This window comes from Oncorhynchus kisutch, linkage group LG22 (genome assembly GCF_002021735.2).
Source record: "Oncorhynchus kisutch isolate 150728-3 linkage group LG22, Okis_V2, whole genome shotgun sequence".
Taxonomy (NCBI): Eukaryota; Metazoa; Chordata; class Actinopteri; order Salmoniformes; family Salmonidae; genus Oncorhynchus; species Oncorhynchus kisutch.
The window spans coordinates 52,605,889-52,621,728 of NC_034195.2; the positions used below are offsets into that span (position 1 = coordinate 52,605,889).

Below are 15,840 nucleotides of genomic sequence, written 5' to 3' on the forward strand. Positions count from 1 at the left end.
AGGGCAATGTCCGTACTGTGAGACACCTAAGACAGCGCTACAGGGAGACAGGATGGACAGCTGATCATCCTCACAGTGGCAGGCTACATGTAACAACACTGGCACAGGATCCGAACATCACACCTGCGGGACAGGAAAGGATGGCAACAAAAACTTCCTGAGTTACACCAGGAACGCACAATCCCTCCATCAGTGCTCAGACTGTCCGCAATAGGTTGAGAGAGGCTGGACTGAGGGCTTGTAGGCCTGTTGTAAGGCAGGTCCTCACCAGACATCACTGGCAACAACGTTGCCTATGGGCACAAACCCCCCGTCGCTGGACCAGACAGGACTGGCAAAAAGTGCTCTTCACTGACGAGTCGCGGTTTTGTCTCACCAGGGGTGATGGTCGGATTCGCGTTTATCATGGAAGGAATGAGCGTTACACTGAGGCCTGTACTCTGGAGTGGGATCGATTTGGAGGTGGAGGGTCCGTCATGGTCTGGGGGCGGTGTGTCACAGCATCATCGGACTGAGCTTGTTGTCATTGCAGGCAATCTCAACACTGTGCGTTACAGGGAAGACATCTTCCTCCCTCATGTGGTACCCTTCCTGCAGGCTCATCCTGACATGACCCTCCAGCACGGCAATGCCACCAGCCATACTGCTCGTTCTGTGCGTGATTTCCTGCAAGACAGGAATGTCAGTGTTCTGCCATGGCCAGCGAAAGAGCCCGGATCTCAATCCCATTGAGCACGTCTGAGACCTGTTGGATCAGAGGGTGAGGGCTAGGGCCATTCCCACCAGAAATGTCCGGGAACTTGCAGGTGCCTTGGTGGAAGAGTGGGGTAACATCTCACAGCAAGAACTGTCAAATCTGGTGCAGTCCATGAGGAGGAGATGCACTGCAGTACTTAATGCAGCTGGTGGCCACACCAGATACTGACTGTTACTTTTGATTTTGACCCCCGTTTGTTCAGGGACACATTATTCCATTTCTGTTAGTCACATGTCTGTGGAACTTCTTCAGTTTATGTCTCAGATGTTGAATCTTGTTATGTTCATACAAATATTTACACATGTTAAGTTTGCTGAAAATCAACACAGCTGACAGTGAGAGGACGTTTTCTTTTTTTGCTGAGTTTACATGATTTCATATGTGTTATTTCATAGTTTTGATGTCTTCACTATTATTCAAGAATGTAGAAAATAAAGACAAACCCTGGAATTGGAATCGTTGCCGAGGCAGTTGCAGTGCGTTCGGTGAGGTGCATAAATTGGATTTATCGAAAGTATGTGTCTACCTGTATGAATAGACGGCTTGACAGAAATGGTAGCAGAGGGTGAATGTTGATCTTTTGCATACATATCCCGGTGATGCTACATTTTTTGCGCAATGATGCTGTCGGTGGGTTCGAAGTGTTAGATCATTGTGGCACTCGGGAGGCCACGGCTTAGACTCTTAATAAATAAATAATATATATATAAATATATATATATATATATATATTAACTCCATGAAATTAAATTTGATAACAAAAACAAATGTCATTTTGGATTGTGTATTTCATGTTTGGTCAAATAGATGCGCCCTGCAACCCTGATGACTTTTATTTTGAAATGTGTTTGGCTACGCGCGCCGGAAGTTGTGCGACTCTAGCTCATGCTTCTGAAACAAAGCTAAGGACGCTTGCTTTGATCATTTTAATTATAATAGCCCATTTGGGCAACTGTTCAAATATTAAATTAAAACAGTCGTTCTACGGAATATCACAAAAGGTAGGCTACATATCTCCATGAAACGATAAGACATGTATTGCCATTCTGAACGAGAAAATTAGATCTCGTCAAAGGCCATGTTGTTAGCAAGCTGTCAACGTCAGCTAGATGTTAGCTAGATAATATTTAAACTTTAAACTCAAATGTTCTCATGACATGTGTTCATGTTCACCATGTTTGGACTCGTCACCAGACAGCATGGCTGCAGACTGGTTAGGTAGTCTGGTGTCGATAAACTGCGGAGAAACTCTGGGGGTGTACCAAGGCGAGGTGTCGTCTGTGGACCAGTCCAGCCAGACCATCTCCCTCAAACAGCCCTTCCACAATGGAGTCAAGTGCCCTGTGCCCGAGGTCACTTTTAGGTACTGCTGTTTATTATTTTTTGTGGAAATGATCTTCTCTTCATAGAGTTTCCTGAAAACGTCATAACTCAATTGTAGGTTATTGTTGTCATTATACCAGCATTTTGACTTCGATACCAGGTTTAGTATCATGATACTTGATACCAGAACGATACCAAGGTAAAAAAAACAAAAATTGTTTATAGACCAAAGTCAAAGAATGGCACTTGATCCAGATAGATCTTTTGAGTTCAATATCATTACATTTGACACATTTTGATTTTAGAATGAATCAATCAGATTTTTTGGTTTGTTGCCAATCTAACTACATAACTGCAATTTTTTTTATTTGAATGGTAAATCTCTCTTGATAAACTGGGTAAATCAAGATGTAGTTTAGGCCTATTCACAATACAGGTGAATGCATATTCAATAAGTGTGTCCATGCAATGAGTTAATGAGCTTGTTTTAACTGATTTCACGATGCTACAGGTGAGAAACAATCTGTTTACATTCGATTTTATGGTGCTGCTCAACAACATTTGCAATAGAAGAAGCATTATCTTATTTTATAAAAGTGTGCTCTCTCTTTTATTTAACCAGGCAAGTCAGTTAAGAACAAATTCTTATTTTCAATGACGGCCTAGGAACAGTGGATTAACTGGTCTAGGAACAGTGGGTTAACTAACTGCCTGTTCAGGGGTAGAACGACAGATTTGTACCTTGTCAGCTCGGGGATTTGAACTTGCAACGGTTCCGGTTACTAGTCCAACGCTCTAACCACTAGGCTACCTGCCGCCCCTCCACTCTAACCGCTAGGCTACCTGCCGCCCCTCCACTCTAATCACTAGGTTACCTGCCGCCCCTCCACTCTAATCACTAGGTTACCTGCCGCCCCTCCACTCTAACCACTAGGCTACCTGCCGCCCCTCCACTCTAACCACTAGGCTACCTGCCGCCCCTCCACTCTAACCACTAGGCTACCTGCCGCCCCTCCACTCTAACCACTAGGCTACCTGCCGCCCCTCCACTCTAACCACTAGGCTACCTGCCGCCCCTCCACTCTAACCACTAGGCTACCTGCCGCCCCTCCACTCTAACCACTAGGCTACCTGCCGCCCCTCCACTCTAACCACTAGGCTACCTGCCGCCCCTCCACTCTAACCACTAGGCTACCTGCCGCCCCTCCACTCTAACCACTAGGCTACCTGCCGCCCCTCCACTCTAACCACTAGGCTACCCTGCCACCCTCTTAATAAGACCCATGACGTCATTCACACAAAGTCAGTTCGAGGCTCAAGCAAAGACGATCTTGACTGAAAGAGACGTTAGACGGGGGGAGGAGACTAAGTGAATTAATACAGTTTTGTAATCAGCAATATTTTGACTTATTATGATTAGCATATTTTCACAAACAATGTACTAGGGTAGTGAATTGATGTTAGCTTCAGCTGTAAGCTAGCAAGGAAAGTTAGCCTAGGAAGCTGGAAGCTACCGGGATGTTCTTGCACTGTAATGTTCTAGCCTCTACTGGGCATTATTTTGGGAACAGTAATTAACAGTTTCAACATTTCTACATGTCGTGTTGCATTATCAATGATGTATATAAATCCTAGATTGCTGATGCTATGTATTGGCCATTGAGATGCTTTGAAGCCACTGGTCGGCCATATTGGCATTCCCCAGTAGGAGCAGTCCACCACAGGAAATAATGGAATTCTACAGTATTTCAATTAAACGTTTCAAGGACTAATGACAGGCTGTGTCACACTTCTCTCTTGTCAAATGATACAGATGTACACCGCATTAATTAATTCAGGAGAAAATACCTTCAAAGTTGTCAAACCATTTGCCTATAAGGCTATATGATTGTCTACAAGGGTTGAGATCAATTCTATTTTCACAGTCCAGAATTCCCTCTTGTCGACCACAGTGCCGTGGACGTCAGCCTTTATGTGACTGTCTCTTCTCCCACAGTGCCGTGGACATCAGCCTTTATGTGACTGTCTATGACTGTCTCTTCTCCCACAGTGCCGTGGACATCATCCTTTATGTGACTGTCTCTTCTCCCACAGTGCCGTGGACGTCAGCCTTTATGTGACTGTCTATTCTCCCACAGTGCCGTGGACATCAGCCTTTATGTGACTGTCTCTTCTCCCACAGTGCCGTGGACATCAGCCTTTATGTGACTGTCTCTTCTCCCACAGTGCCGTGGACGTCAGCCTTTATGTGACTGTCTCTTCTCCCACAGTGCCGTGGACGTCAGCCTTTATGTGACTGTCTCTTCTCCCACAGTGCCGTGGACATCATCCTTTATGTGACTGTCTCTTCTCCCACAGTGCCGTGGACATCAAGGAGCTGAAGGTCCTGGATATAGTGAGTGGTAGAGGTGGTGTGGTTCCGAAGAGCAGCGATCCGGTCTCAGTCCCACACCGAGGACACCATAAGACCCAGGACAGGCTGGCTTCACCGCAGCAGCAGTGCTCGAAAAGCTACGGCGATAAACACCTGGAGGTGCCGGGCCAGTCCAAGGGTTTCCGACGGAGACACAACTCCTGTAAGTACCAGAACACTGCAGGGTCAGGTTCATTAGGCACCAATAGAAACCAGAACACTGCAGGGTCAGGTTCATTAGGTACCAATAGAAACCAGAACACTGCAGGATCATGTTCATTAGGCACCAATAGAAACCAGAACACTGCAGGGTCATTAGGTACCAATAGAAACCAGAACACTGCAGGTTCATTAGGTACCAATAGAAACCAGAACACTGCAGGTTCATTAGGTACCAATAGAAACCAGAACACTGCAGGATCATTAGGTACCAATAGAAACCAGAACACTGCAGGTTCATTAGGTACCAATAGAAACCAGAACACTGCAGGTTCATTAGGTACCAATAGAAACCAGAACACTGCAGGTTCATTAGGTACCAATAGAAACCAGAACACTGCAGGGTCAGGTTCATTAGGCACCAATAGAAACCAGAACACTGCAGGATCATGTTCATTAGGTACCAATAGAAACCAGAACACTGCAGGGTCAGGTTCATTAGGTACCAATAGAAACCAGAACACTGCAGGTTCATTAGGCACCAATAGAAACCAGAACACTGCAGGGTCAGGTTCATTAGGCACCAATAGAAACCAGAACACTGCAGGTTCATTAGGCACCAATAGAAACCAGAACACTGCAGCGTCAGGTTCATTAGGTACCAATAGAAACCAGAACACTGCAGGGTCAGGTTCATTAGGTACCAATAGAAACCAGAACACTGCATGTTCATTAGGCACCAATAGAAACCAGAACACTGCAGCGTCAGGTTCATTAGGTACCAATAGAAACCAGAACACTGCAGGGTCAGGTTCATTAGGTACCAATAGAAACCAGAACACTGCAGGGTCATTAGGTACCAATAGAAACCAGAACACTGCAGGGTCATTAGGTACCAATAGAAACCAGAACACTGCAGGGTCAGGTTCATTAGGTACCAGTAGAAACCAGAACACTGCAGGGTCATTAGGTACCAATATAAACCAGAACACTGCAGGGTCATTAGGTACCAATAGAAACCAGAACACTGCAGGGTCAGGTTCATTAGGTACCAGTAGAAACCAGAACACTGCAGGGTCATTAGGTACCAATATAAACCAGAACACTGCAGGGTCATTAGGTACCAATAGAAACCAGAACACTGCAGGGTCATTAGGCACCAATAGAAACCAGAACACTGCAGGGTCAGGTTCATTAGGTACCAATAGAAACCAGAACACTGCAGGTTCATTAGGCACCAATAGAAACCAGAACACTGCAGGGTCAGGTTCATTAGGTACCAATAGAAACCAGAACACTGCAGGGTCAGGTTCATTAGGCACCAATAGAAACCAGAACACTGCAGGGTCAGGTTCATTAGGTACCAATAGAAACCAGAACACTGCAGGTTCATTAGGCACCAATAGAAACCAGAACACTGCAGGTTCATTAGGTACCAATAGAAACCAGAACACTGCAGGGTCATTAGGTACCTGTACTACTGGTCTGTACTACTGACCTGTACTACCACTACTGACCTGTAATACTGACCTGTAATACTGACCTGTAATACTGACCTGTACTACTGACCTGTACTACCACTACTGACCTGCACTACTGACCTGTACCACCACTACTGACCACCACTACTGACCTGTACTACTGACCTGTACTACTACTACTACTGACCTGTACTACTGACCCGTACTACCACTACTGACCTACCACTACTGACCTGTACTACTGACCTGTACTACTGACCCGTACTACCACTACTGACCTGTATTACTGACCTGTACTACTGACCTGTACTACTGACCTGTACTACTGACCTGCACTACCACTACTGACCTGTACTACTGACCTGCACTACTGACCTGCACTACCACTACTGACCTGTACTACTGACCTGCACTACCACTACTGACCTGTACTACTGACCTGTACCACCACTACTGACCTGTACTACTGACCTGTACTACTGACCCGTACTACTAACCTGTACTACCACTACTGACCCGTACTACTGAACCATACTACTGACCCGTACTACTGACCCGTACTACCACTACAGACCTGTACTACTGACCTGTACTACCACTACTGACCTGTACTACTGACCTGTACTACTGACCCGTACTACTGACCCGTACTACCACTGACCTGTACTACTGACCCGTACTACTGACCCGTACTACTGACCTGTACTACTGACCTGTACTACTACTACTGACCTGTACTACTGACCTGTACTACTACTACTACTACTGACCTGTACTACTGACCTGTACTACTGACCCGTACTACTGACCTGTACTACTACTACTGACCTGTACTACTGACCTGTACTACTGACCTGTACTACTGACCCGTACTACTACTACTGACCTGTACTACTGACCTGTACTACTACTACTGACCTGTACTACTACTACTACTACTGACCTGTACTACTACTACTACTACTGACCTGTACTACTACTACTACTGACCTGTACTACCACTACTGACCTGTACTACTGACCTGTACTACTGACCTGTACTACTGACCTGCACTACCACTACTGACCTGTACTACTACTAACCTGTACTACTGACCTGTACTAGATACCATTCTTACGTCTCTCCGTATATTTTTAAGTTGCTCACTAGCATTAGCTAACGCTAGTTAGCATTGTCTTGCGAAACTACTTCTAACTTCCTTCATACTGGATGCAGAGACATACAAATGGTATCTACAGGTTCATCTGACTCTCGGGAAGTAGATCCGGCACTGTGGTCACGGCTGGTCATTTTTATAGTAAGGTTGGTAGGAACATATTAAAATCATTGTGGAAATCTGTTGCAGCTCAAGTCGACTACAAAACCCACAATGCAATGCGCTCTATGGGCTGGCTAGATAGCTAGCTAGCAAGCAAACGTAGCTTCACACAATAATATCAAGGTCAATATCAGCATGTGAAGTAGCTAGTTAGTGCAGTTAATTTAGGTGATTTTACAGCTATCAATTTAGGAATCTTACAATCTCACCATGTTAATTCGCGACGGCCATACAACGGCACCATGCAATGCACCTTGGGACTGAAGAGGCAGACCAATAGGAGAAATGTTGTGGACCCTCTGTTAAATTACACATTTCCTCGAGGTAGGAATATTGCAAAAAATATGATCAGTGGCTCATTCGAGAAAAGACAAACTCCCACGTTATGACGTCGGCCAGTTTTGAAATCGAACCTTTTTATGATAGGCGTTATAACAACGTTACAACATTCACAATGGGTGATACCTAATGAGGATGGTAGTTTGAATGAAAATCCTCAATTCATTTCCTCATTGTATCAGTTTTCTAATCTCTTTTTGTTTTGGTATCATAGGGTCGTCCAGTAGTCGGGGCGCCAACCAGGTCACCCCGAAGAAGAACGCTGTGAAGAACGGAGGAGGTGGTCAGAGGCAGCACAGGGACGATGAGTGTTTCGGGGACAATATGGACGATGGGCTTGACACAGACTTTGACTTCGAGGGGAACCTGGCGCTGTTCGACAAAGCTGCCGTGTTTTCACAGATCGCCGGGTCGGATCGCCGCGGTAACGGGGCCCGGTCGCGCGGTACGCCGCAAGAGCAGCAGCCGTCGCAATACCGCCACGACAAGAACATTCTAGAGACCAAACCTGTGGTTTACAGGCAGATAGTTGTCCCTCAGCCTGGGGCCAAAGAGTATTGCACTGGTATGCATCTTCTCTTTCCTGCACCTGGCACCTACTACCCCGTTCAAAGCCAATTCAGTATTTTATCTTTCCCACTCACATACACAAGTCCATGTCTTCATACTTAAAATAAATCTCCTCCCCTTCATCTACATGTCTCCTCCCCTTCGTCTACATGTCTCCTCCCCTTCGTCTCCACTGATTTTGAAGTGGATTTAACAGGTGACATCAATAAGGGATCATAGCTTTTCACCTGATAAGTCTATGTCATGGAAAGAGCTGGTGTTCTTAATGTTTTGTCCACTCAGTGTGTGTATACACATAAATTACACAACACAATCGTATGAAACAAACTTTCTCCAGTAAGGAGGCTCTATAACATCTGCTATAGAGCCTCCAATGTTAAAGACGTTCAGAGATCATTCCACATGAGAAGCTCAACATTGTTTTTTAATTGTTTTTTTATATCTATCCTACCGTGCCTTTCTAAGGTCTTCGAAAGCCAAGTCAACAAACAGATTACCGACCATTTCGAATCTCACCATACCTTCTCTGCTATGCAATCTGGTTTCAGAGCTGGTCATGGGTGCACCTCAGCCACGCTCAAGGTCCTAAACGATATCTTAACCGCCATCGATAAGAAACATTACTGTGCAGCCGTATTCATTGATCTGGCCAAGGCTTTCGACTCTGTCAATCACCATATCCTCATCGGCAGACTCGACACTCTTGGTTTCTCAAATGATTGCCTCGCCTGGTTCACCAACTACTTCTCTGATAGAGTTCAGTGTGTCAAATCGGAGGGTCTGCTGTCCGGACCTCTGGCAGTCTCTATGGGGGTGCCACAGGGTTCAATTCTTGGACCGACTCTCTTCTCTGTATACATCAATGAGGTCGCTCTTGCTGCTGGTGAGTCCCTGATCCACCTCTACGCAGACGACACCATTCTGTATACTTCCGGCCCTTCTTTGGACACTGTGTTAACAACCCTCCAGGCAAGCTTCAATGCCATACAACTCTCCTTCCGTGGCCTCCAATTGCTCTTAAATACAAGTAAAACTAAATGCATGCTCTTCAACCGATCGCTACCTGCACCTACCCGCCTGTCCAACATCACTACTCTGGACGGCTCTGACTTAGAATACGTGGACAACTACAAATACTTAGGTGTCTGGTTAGACTGTAAACTCTCCTTCCAGACCCATATCAAACATCTCCAATCCAAAGTTAAATCTAGAATTGGCTTCCTATTTCGCAACAAAGCATCCTTCACTCATGCTGCCAAACATACCCTTGTAAAACTGACCATCCTACCAATCCTCGACTTTGGCGATGTCATTTACAAAATAGCCTCCAATACCCTACTCAACAAATTGGATGCAGTCTATCACAGTGCAATCCGTTTTATCACCAAAGCCCCATATACTACCCACCATTGCGACCTGTACGCTCTCGTTGGCTGGCCCTCGCTTCATACTCGTCGCCAAACCCACTGGCTCCATGTCATCTACAAGACCCTGCTAGGTAAAGTCCCCCCTTATCTCAGCTCGCTGGTCACCATAGCATCTCCCACCTGTAGCACACGCTCCAGCAGGTATATCTCTCTAGTCACCCCCAAAACCAATTCTTTCTTTGGCCGCCTCTCCTGCCAGTTCTCTGCTGCCAATGACTGGAACGAACTACAAAAATCTCTGAAACTGGAAACACTTATCTCCCTCACTAGCTTTAAGCACCAACTGTCAGAGCAGCTCACAGATTACTGCACCTGTACATAGACCACCTATAATTTAGCCCAAACAACTACCTCTTTCCCAACTGTATTTAATTTTAATTTATTTATTTATTTTGCTCCTTTGCACCCCATTATTTTTATTTCTACTTTGCACATTCTTCCATTGCAAAACTACCATTCCAGTGTTTTACTTGCTATATTGTATTTACTTTGCCATCATGGCCTTTTCAGCCTTTACCTCCCTTCTCACCTCATTTGCTCACATTGTATATAGACTTGTTTATACTGCATTATTGACTGTATGTTTGTTTTTACTCCATGTGTAACTCTGTGTCGTTTTATCTGTCGAACTGCTTTGCTTTATCTTGGCCAGGTCGCAATTGTAAATGAGAACTTGTTCTCAACTTGCCTACCTGGTTAAATAAAGGTGTTCTCAACTAGCCTACCTGGTTAAATAAAGGTAAAATAAATAAATAAAATCAAAAAAGCAGAATTACCAAACTCGGTTGAGATAGAAAGGGATTTTAAATTTTTTTTAACTAGGCAAGTCAGTTAAAGAACAAATTCTTATTTACAATGACTGCATACATAAAGCCTCCCCCAGCCAAACCCTCACCAAACCCGGACGACGTGGTGCCAATTGTGCGTCGCCCTATAGTACGTCCAATCACGGCCGGTTGTGATACAGCCCGGGATCGAACCCGGGTTAGAAGTCCCTGAATCCGGGTTCTGTTAACTTCTTATACGTCTGAAGGTTAACAATGAGGTAAAGTACGGAGGGAGTTTTATGCAAGAGGCTCTTTCATAGACTAAAAGATCTAAGGGACTTCAAGGAGGGCCAGTACAATAATGTGTACTGAACCTATCGCCCGTAATAAAGCACAATGCGCTGTGATAAACCTTGATTTCGTTACAGTGGCACCTGCATTCATATAGATGGTTAGAGCGTTGGCGTTGGACTAGTAACCCGAAAAGGTTGAGAGATCGAATCCCCGAGCTGACAAGGTTAAAAAAAATCTGTCATTCTGCCCCCTGAACAAGGCAGTTTAACCCACTGTTCCTAGGCCGTTATTGACTTCTTAACTGACTTAAAACGGACTTAGAACTGTCGTTAGTGCTGTCGGTTGCTACCGCTCTTTTCTAACCAAGGAGAAGATGAAGAAATATCAACAGTATTTAAACTTCTGAAGTGTTACCTGTCTGTGATTATCAGCCAATGTCCTTCCCCTTCTCTGTGTTTCTCCGTAGACTCGGGCCTGGTGGTGCCCAGTATTTCCTATGAGCTGCACAAGCGTCTGTTGTCAGTAGCTGAACGTTATGGCCTCTCATTGGAGAGGAGGCTGGAGATGACAGGTGTGTGTGCCAGTCAGATGGCCTTGACGCTGCTGGGCGGGCCCAACAGGTAAGAAGCACACAACCTTGGACACCATTACACTCGGGACATAAACATTTGTCAGCCATTTTGAGACCTCGAGGAAGTACTCTAAATGAGTCTCATGTCCCAGACAATCTGTTTTGTAGATGCAAGTATTTACAACAATTCAAAATGAATGGAAAGATGATCACTGTGCTTTTTACAGATTTATACTGCTTATTTTGTCCACTTATTTAATGTTGTACAGATTCAATCAGACTAAGTTAAATGGTTTATTGATTTGTATCCAATATTTATTGCTAGACACAAAAAAAAAAAAGAATCCTTTTATGATACTCTCGCTCCCTCCAGACTGACCCCTAAGACGGTACACCAGCAGCCCATGGTGGCCCTAGTCTCCAGGGGGGGCCCAGGGCATCACATCCTGCTCTCTGCTCTCTTCCCTCCAGACTTCAAGCCTAACCCTAACCTTTCATTTATTACAGACTGACCCCTAAGAATGTGCACCAGCGGCCCACTGTGGCCTTACTCTGTGGGCCTCACGTCCAGGGGGCCCAGGGTATCAGCTGTGCTCGTCACCTGGCCAACCACGAGGTGGAGGTCATAATCTTCCTGCCTAACTTTGTCAAGGTGCTGGATGCCGTCTCCAGCGAGATCACGCTTTACACCAAGACAGAGGGCAAACAGGTCTCCAGTGTTGAAGGTGATGTATCAGCGATTGGATAAATGAAAAACCAATTAGCTATTGTATAAATGATGAACCAATGAGCGATTGGGTAAATTATGAACCAATGAGCGATTGGATAAATGATGAACCAATGAGCGATTGGATAAATTATGAACCAATGAGCGATTGGATAAATGATGAACCAATGATCTGCTGTTATCGAATGGTAGATCTCCAGCTAGCTCTCCCTCTACAAGACAAGAGGGCAAACCCGTCTCCACTGTTAAAGGTGCGGGATGGATGTGTCTATTCTGTGTCATGGAGTTTAAGGGTTAGTCTGTAGGGTCCGGGCATTGTGAATACAGATGTTGTTTTGTTTGCCATCTGCTCCTGTTTATCTTTTATTGCCTCTCTGTAAAAGTGCATGCAGTCCTCTATGGGCGGCAGGGTAGCCTAGTGGTTAGAGCGTTGGACTAGTAACCGGAAGGTTGCAAGTTCAAACCCCCCGAGCTGACAAGGTACAAATCTGTCGTTCTGCCCCTGAACAAGGCAGTTAACCCACTGTTCCTAGGCCGTCATTGAAAATAAGAATTTGTTCTTAACTGACTTGCCTAGTTAAATAAAAATAAAATATGGGATGGTTTTCCAGTCCAGGTTTCCTGATTCAGACCCCCGTTATACCTAGTCCTGGACTGAAAAGCAACTCATCTGTATATAGGAAGAAAAATTAAATAAAATCGTCCCTGAATGTTAACCTAAAGTGACAATGTTTTATGTCACCTCCCAGAGCTTCCGGACAGCCCCGTGGACCTTATCATCAACTGCCTGGACTGTCACGAGAATACCTTCCTTATGGCCCAGCCGTGGTACCAGACCGCTGTAGACTGGGCCAACCAGAACAGAGCTCCCGTGCTCAGCCTGGATCCTCCAGTCAGCGGACAGGGCCACGCCGTAGAAGCCAAGTGGACACTGTCTCTGGGTCTCCCACTACCGCTGTCAGAGGGAGTAGGTAGGGTTTACCTGTGTGATATTGGGGTTCCCCGACAGGTGTTCCAGGAAGTTGGGATCAAGTATCATTCTCCGTTCGGTTGTAAGTTTGTGGTGCCGTTGCACTCTGCGTAACTGAAGGGTTTCGAATTACACATGGACTCTTGGGCGCCCCCTACATCTCTTGGGCGCCCCCTACATCTCTTGGGCGCCCCCTACATCTCTTGGGCGTACCCTACGTTTGTTCTGAGAAGTAATTTGAACTATGTTTAACTGGACTGCACTGACCTTTGACCTTCAGATTGAACTTTGAACTCTCTCACTGACCATTCAGGGTAGTGTTCACTATGTGCGAAACGAAAGAAAACTCCGAAATGAAATGAAACTGGTGGAAGTTAGTATCTGAACTTAAGAAATGCTTGTTGGAGTGCCCTAATAAACACAACCCCTAGTTTTGGGGGATTGACTTACAAGCAGGACTTAAATTCTTGACATTTAACTTAAGTGTTAAAAATGCGTTTATCCTTTTTATTACTAATGACCCTCGAGAAGACTTGTCCAATATACATTCATACAACACTTTTACAGGATTGAACCAAGGAATGACAGGAGAAGTATGACGATGACAACCATGGAGACATGGCTGGAAACTCCTCTGACCACCTCCTTTTATAATATAGACTATATCCTCAGATAATGTTGGGTTCAGAAACCATGAGGCCGAGACAGGGGAAAACTAACCAACAGTCTGGCAGCCTGCTGCTGATGTGGAGATCCCATTTCATCCAGATCGGTAACCTCAGTTTCTGTGAAGGGTAAAGCAGGTCACCGCTAGATGTACTGTCTTGGGTACAGTCAAGTGATTCAACATCAAGAATGGCTACTGTTCCATCAACAGGAATGACACCATAGAAGAAGTCCTGGTGTTAATACACTGACTGGGATCAACATCCTCTGAGGTAGGTTTTAGAGGGGGAAAAACAAGGAAATACCATCTCAGTGTTGGAGAAAATGGAGACTCCCCCCTCCCCAGGAAATACCATCTCAGTGTTGGAGAAACTGGAGACCCCCCCCCCCCTCCCCAGGAAATACCATCTCAGTGTTGGAGAAACTGGAGACCCCCCCCCCCCGCCCCAGGAAATGCCATCTCAGTGTTGGAGAAACTGGAGACCCACCTCCCCAGGAAATACCATCTCAGTGTTGGAGAAACTGGAGACCCCCCCCTCCCCAGGAAATACCATCTCAGTGTTGGAGAAACTGGAGACCCCCCCTCCCCAGGAAATACCATCTCAGTGTTGGAGAAACTGGAGACCCCCCTCCCAGGAAATACCATCTCAGTGTTGGAGAAACTGGAGACCTTCCCCCCTCCCCAGGAAATACCATCTCAGTGTTGGAGAAACTGGAGACCCCCCCTCCCCAGGAAATACCATCTCAGTGTTGGAGAAACTGGAGACCCCCCTCCCAGGAAATACCATCTCAGTGTTGGAGAAACTGGAGACCCCCCCCCTCCCCAGGAAATACCATCTCAGTGTTGGAGAAACTGGAGACCCCCCTCCCCAGGAAATACCATCTCAGTGTTGGAGAAACTGGAGACCCCCCTCCCAGGAAATACCATCTCAGTGTTGGAGAAACTGGAGACCCCCCTCCCCAGGAAATACCATCTCAGTGTTGGAGAAACTGGAGACCCCCCTCCCAGGAAATACCATCTCAGTGTTGGAGAAACTGGAGACCCCCCTCCCCAGGAAATACCATCTCAGTGTTGGAGAAACTGGAGACCCCCCCTCCCCAGGAAATACCATCTCAGTGTTGGAGAAACTGGAGACCCCCCTCCCCAGGAAATACCATCTCAGTGTTGGAGAAACTGGAGACCCCCCTCCCAGGAAATACCATCTCAGTGTTGGAGAAACTGGAGACACCCCTCCCAGGAAATACCATCTCAGTGTTGGAGAAACTGGAGACCCCCCTCCCCAGGAAATACCATCTCAGTGTTGGAGAAACTGGAGACCCCCCCCCCCCAGGAAATACCATCTCAGTGTTGGAGAAACTGGAGACCCCCCTCCCCAGGAAATACCATCTCAGTGTTGGAGAAACTGGAGACCCCCCTCCCCAGGAAATACCATCTCAGTGTTGGAGAAACTGGAGACCCCCCCTCCCCAGGAAATACCATCTCAGTGTTGGAGAAACTGGAGACCCCCCCCCTCCCCAGGAAATACCATCTCAGTGTTGGAGAAACTGGAGACCCCCCTCCCAGGAAATACCATCTCAGTGTTGGAGAAACTGGAGACCCCCCCCCTCCCAGGAAATACCATCTCAGTGTTGGAGAAACTGGAGACCCCCCTCCCAGGAAATACCATCTCAGTGTTGGAGAAACTGGAGACTCCCCTCCCAGGAAATACCATCTCAGTGTTGGAGAAACTGGAGACCCCCCTCCCAGGAAATACCATCTCAGTGTTGGAGAAACTGGAGACCCCCCTCCCAGGAAATACCATCTCAGTGTTGGAGAAACTGGAGACCCCCCTCCCAGGAAATACCATCTCAGTGTTGGAGAAACTGGAGACCCCCCTCCCAGGAAATACCATCTCAGTGTTGGAGAAACTGGAGACCCCCCTCCCAGGAAATACCATCTCAGTGTTGGAGAAACTGGAGACCCCCCTCCCAGGAAATACCATCTCAGTGTTGGAGAAACTGGAGACCCCCCTCCCAGGAAATACCATCTCAGTGTTGGAGAAACTGGAGACCCCCCT

At 46.3% G+C, this 15,840-nt stretch overlaps 1 protein-coding gene across 1 annotated transcript; it reads left to right on the top strand.

Moving 5' to 3' along the window:
* The first annotated feature begins 1,619 nt into the window (after positions 1 to 1,619).
* On the top strand, positions 1,620 to 14,174 carry edc3 (enhancer of mRNA decapping 3 homolog (S. cerevisiae)). The gene is made up of 7 exons (XM_031801578.1): positions 1,620 to 1,758; positions 1,952 to 2,120; positions 4,439 to 4,656; positions 8,006 to 8,356; positions 11,316 to 11,469; positions 11,928 to 12,145; positions 12,897 to 14,174. Exons 2-7 carry the CDS (start codon positions 1,957 to 1,959, stop codon positions 13,229 to 13,231), a joined length of 1,440 nt encoding a protein of 479 aa, XP_031657438.1. The 5' UTR covers positions 1,620 to 1,758; positions 1,952 to 1,956; the 3' UTR covers positions 13,232 to 14,174.
* The last annotated feature ends 1,666 nt before the right edge of the window (positions 14,175 to 15,840 follow it).

Coding starts and splice junctions, on each gene's coding strand:
- edc3 (XM_031801578.1), top strand. CDS start 1,957: ATGGCTGCAGACTGGTTAGGTAGTCTGGTGTCGATAAACTGCGGAGAA. Junction 4,657..8,005: donor CCGACGGAGACACAACTCCT/GTAAGTACCAGA, acceptor TTGGTATCATAG/GGTCGTCCAGTAGTCGGGGC. Junction 8,357..11,315: donor GGCCAAAGAGTATTGCACTG/GTATGCATCTTC, acceptor GTTTCTCCGTAG/ACTCGGGCCTGGTGGTGCCC.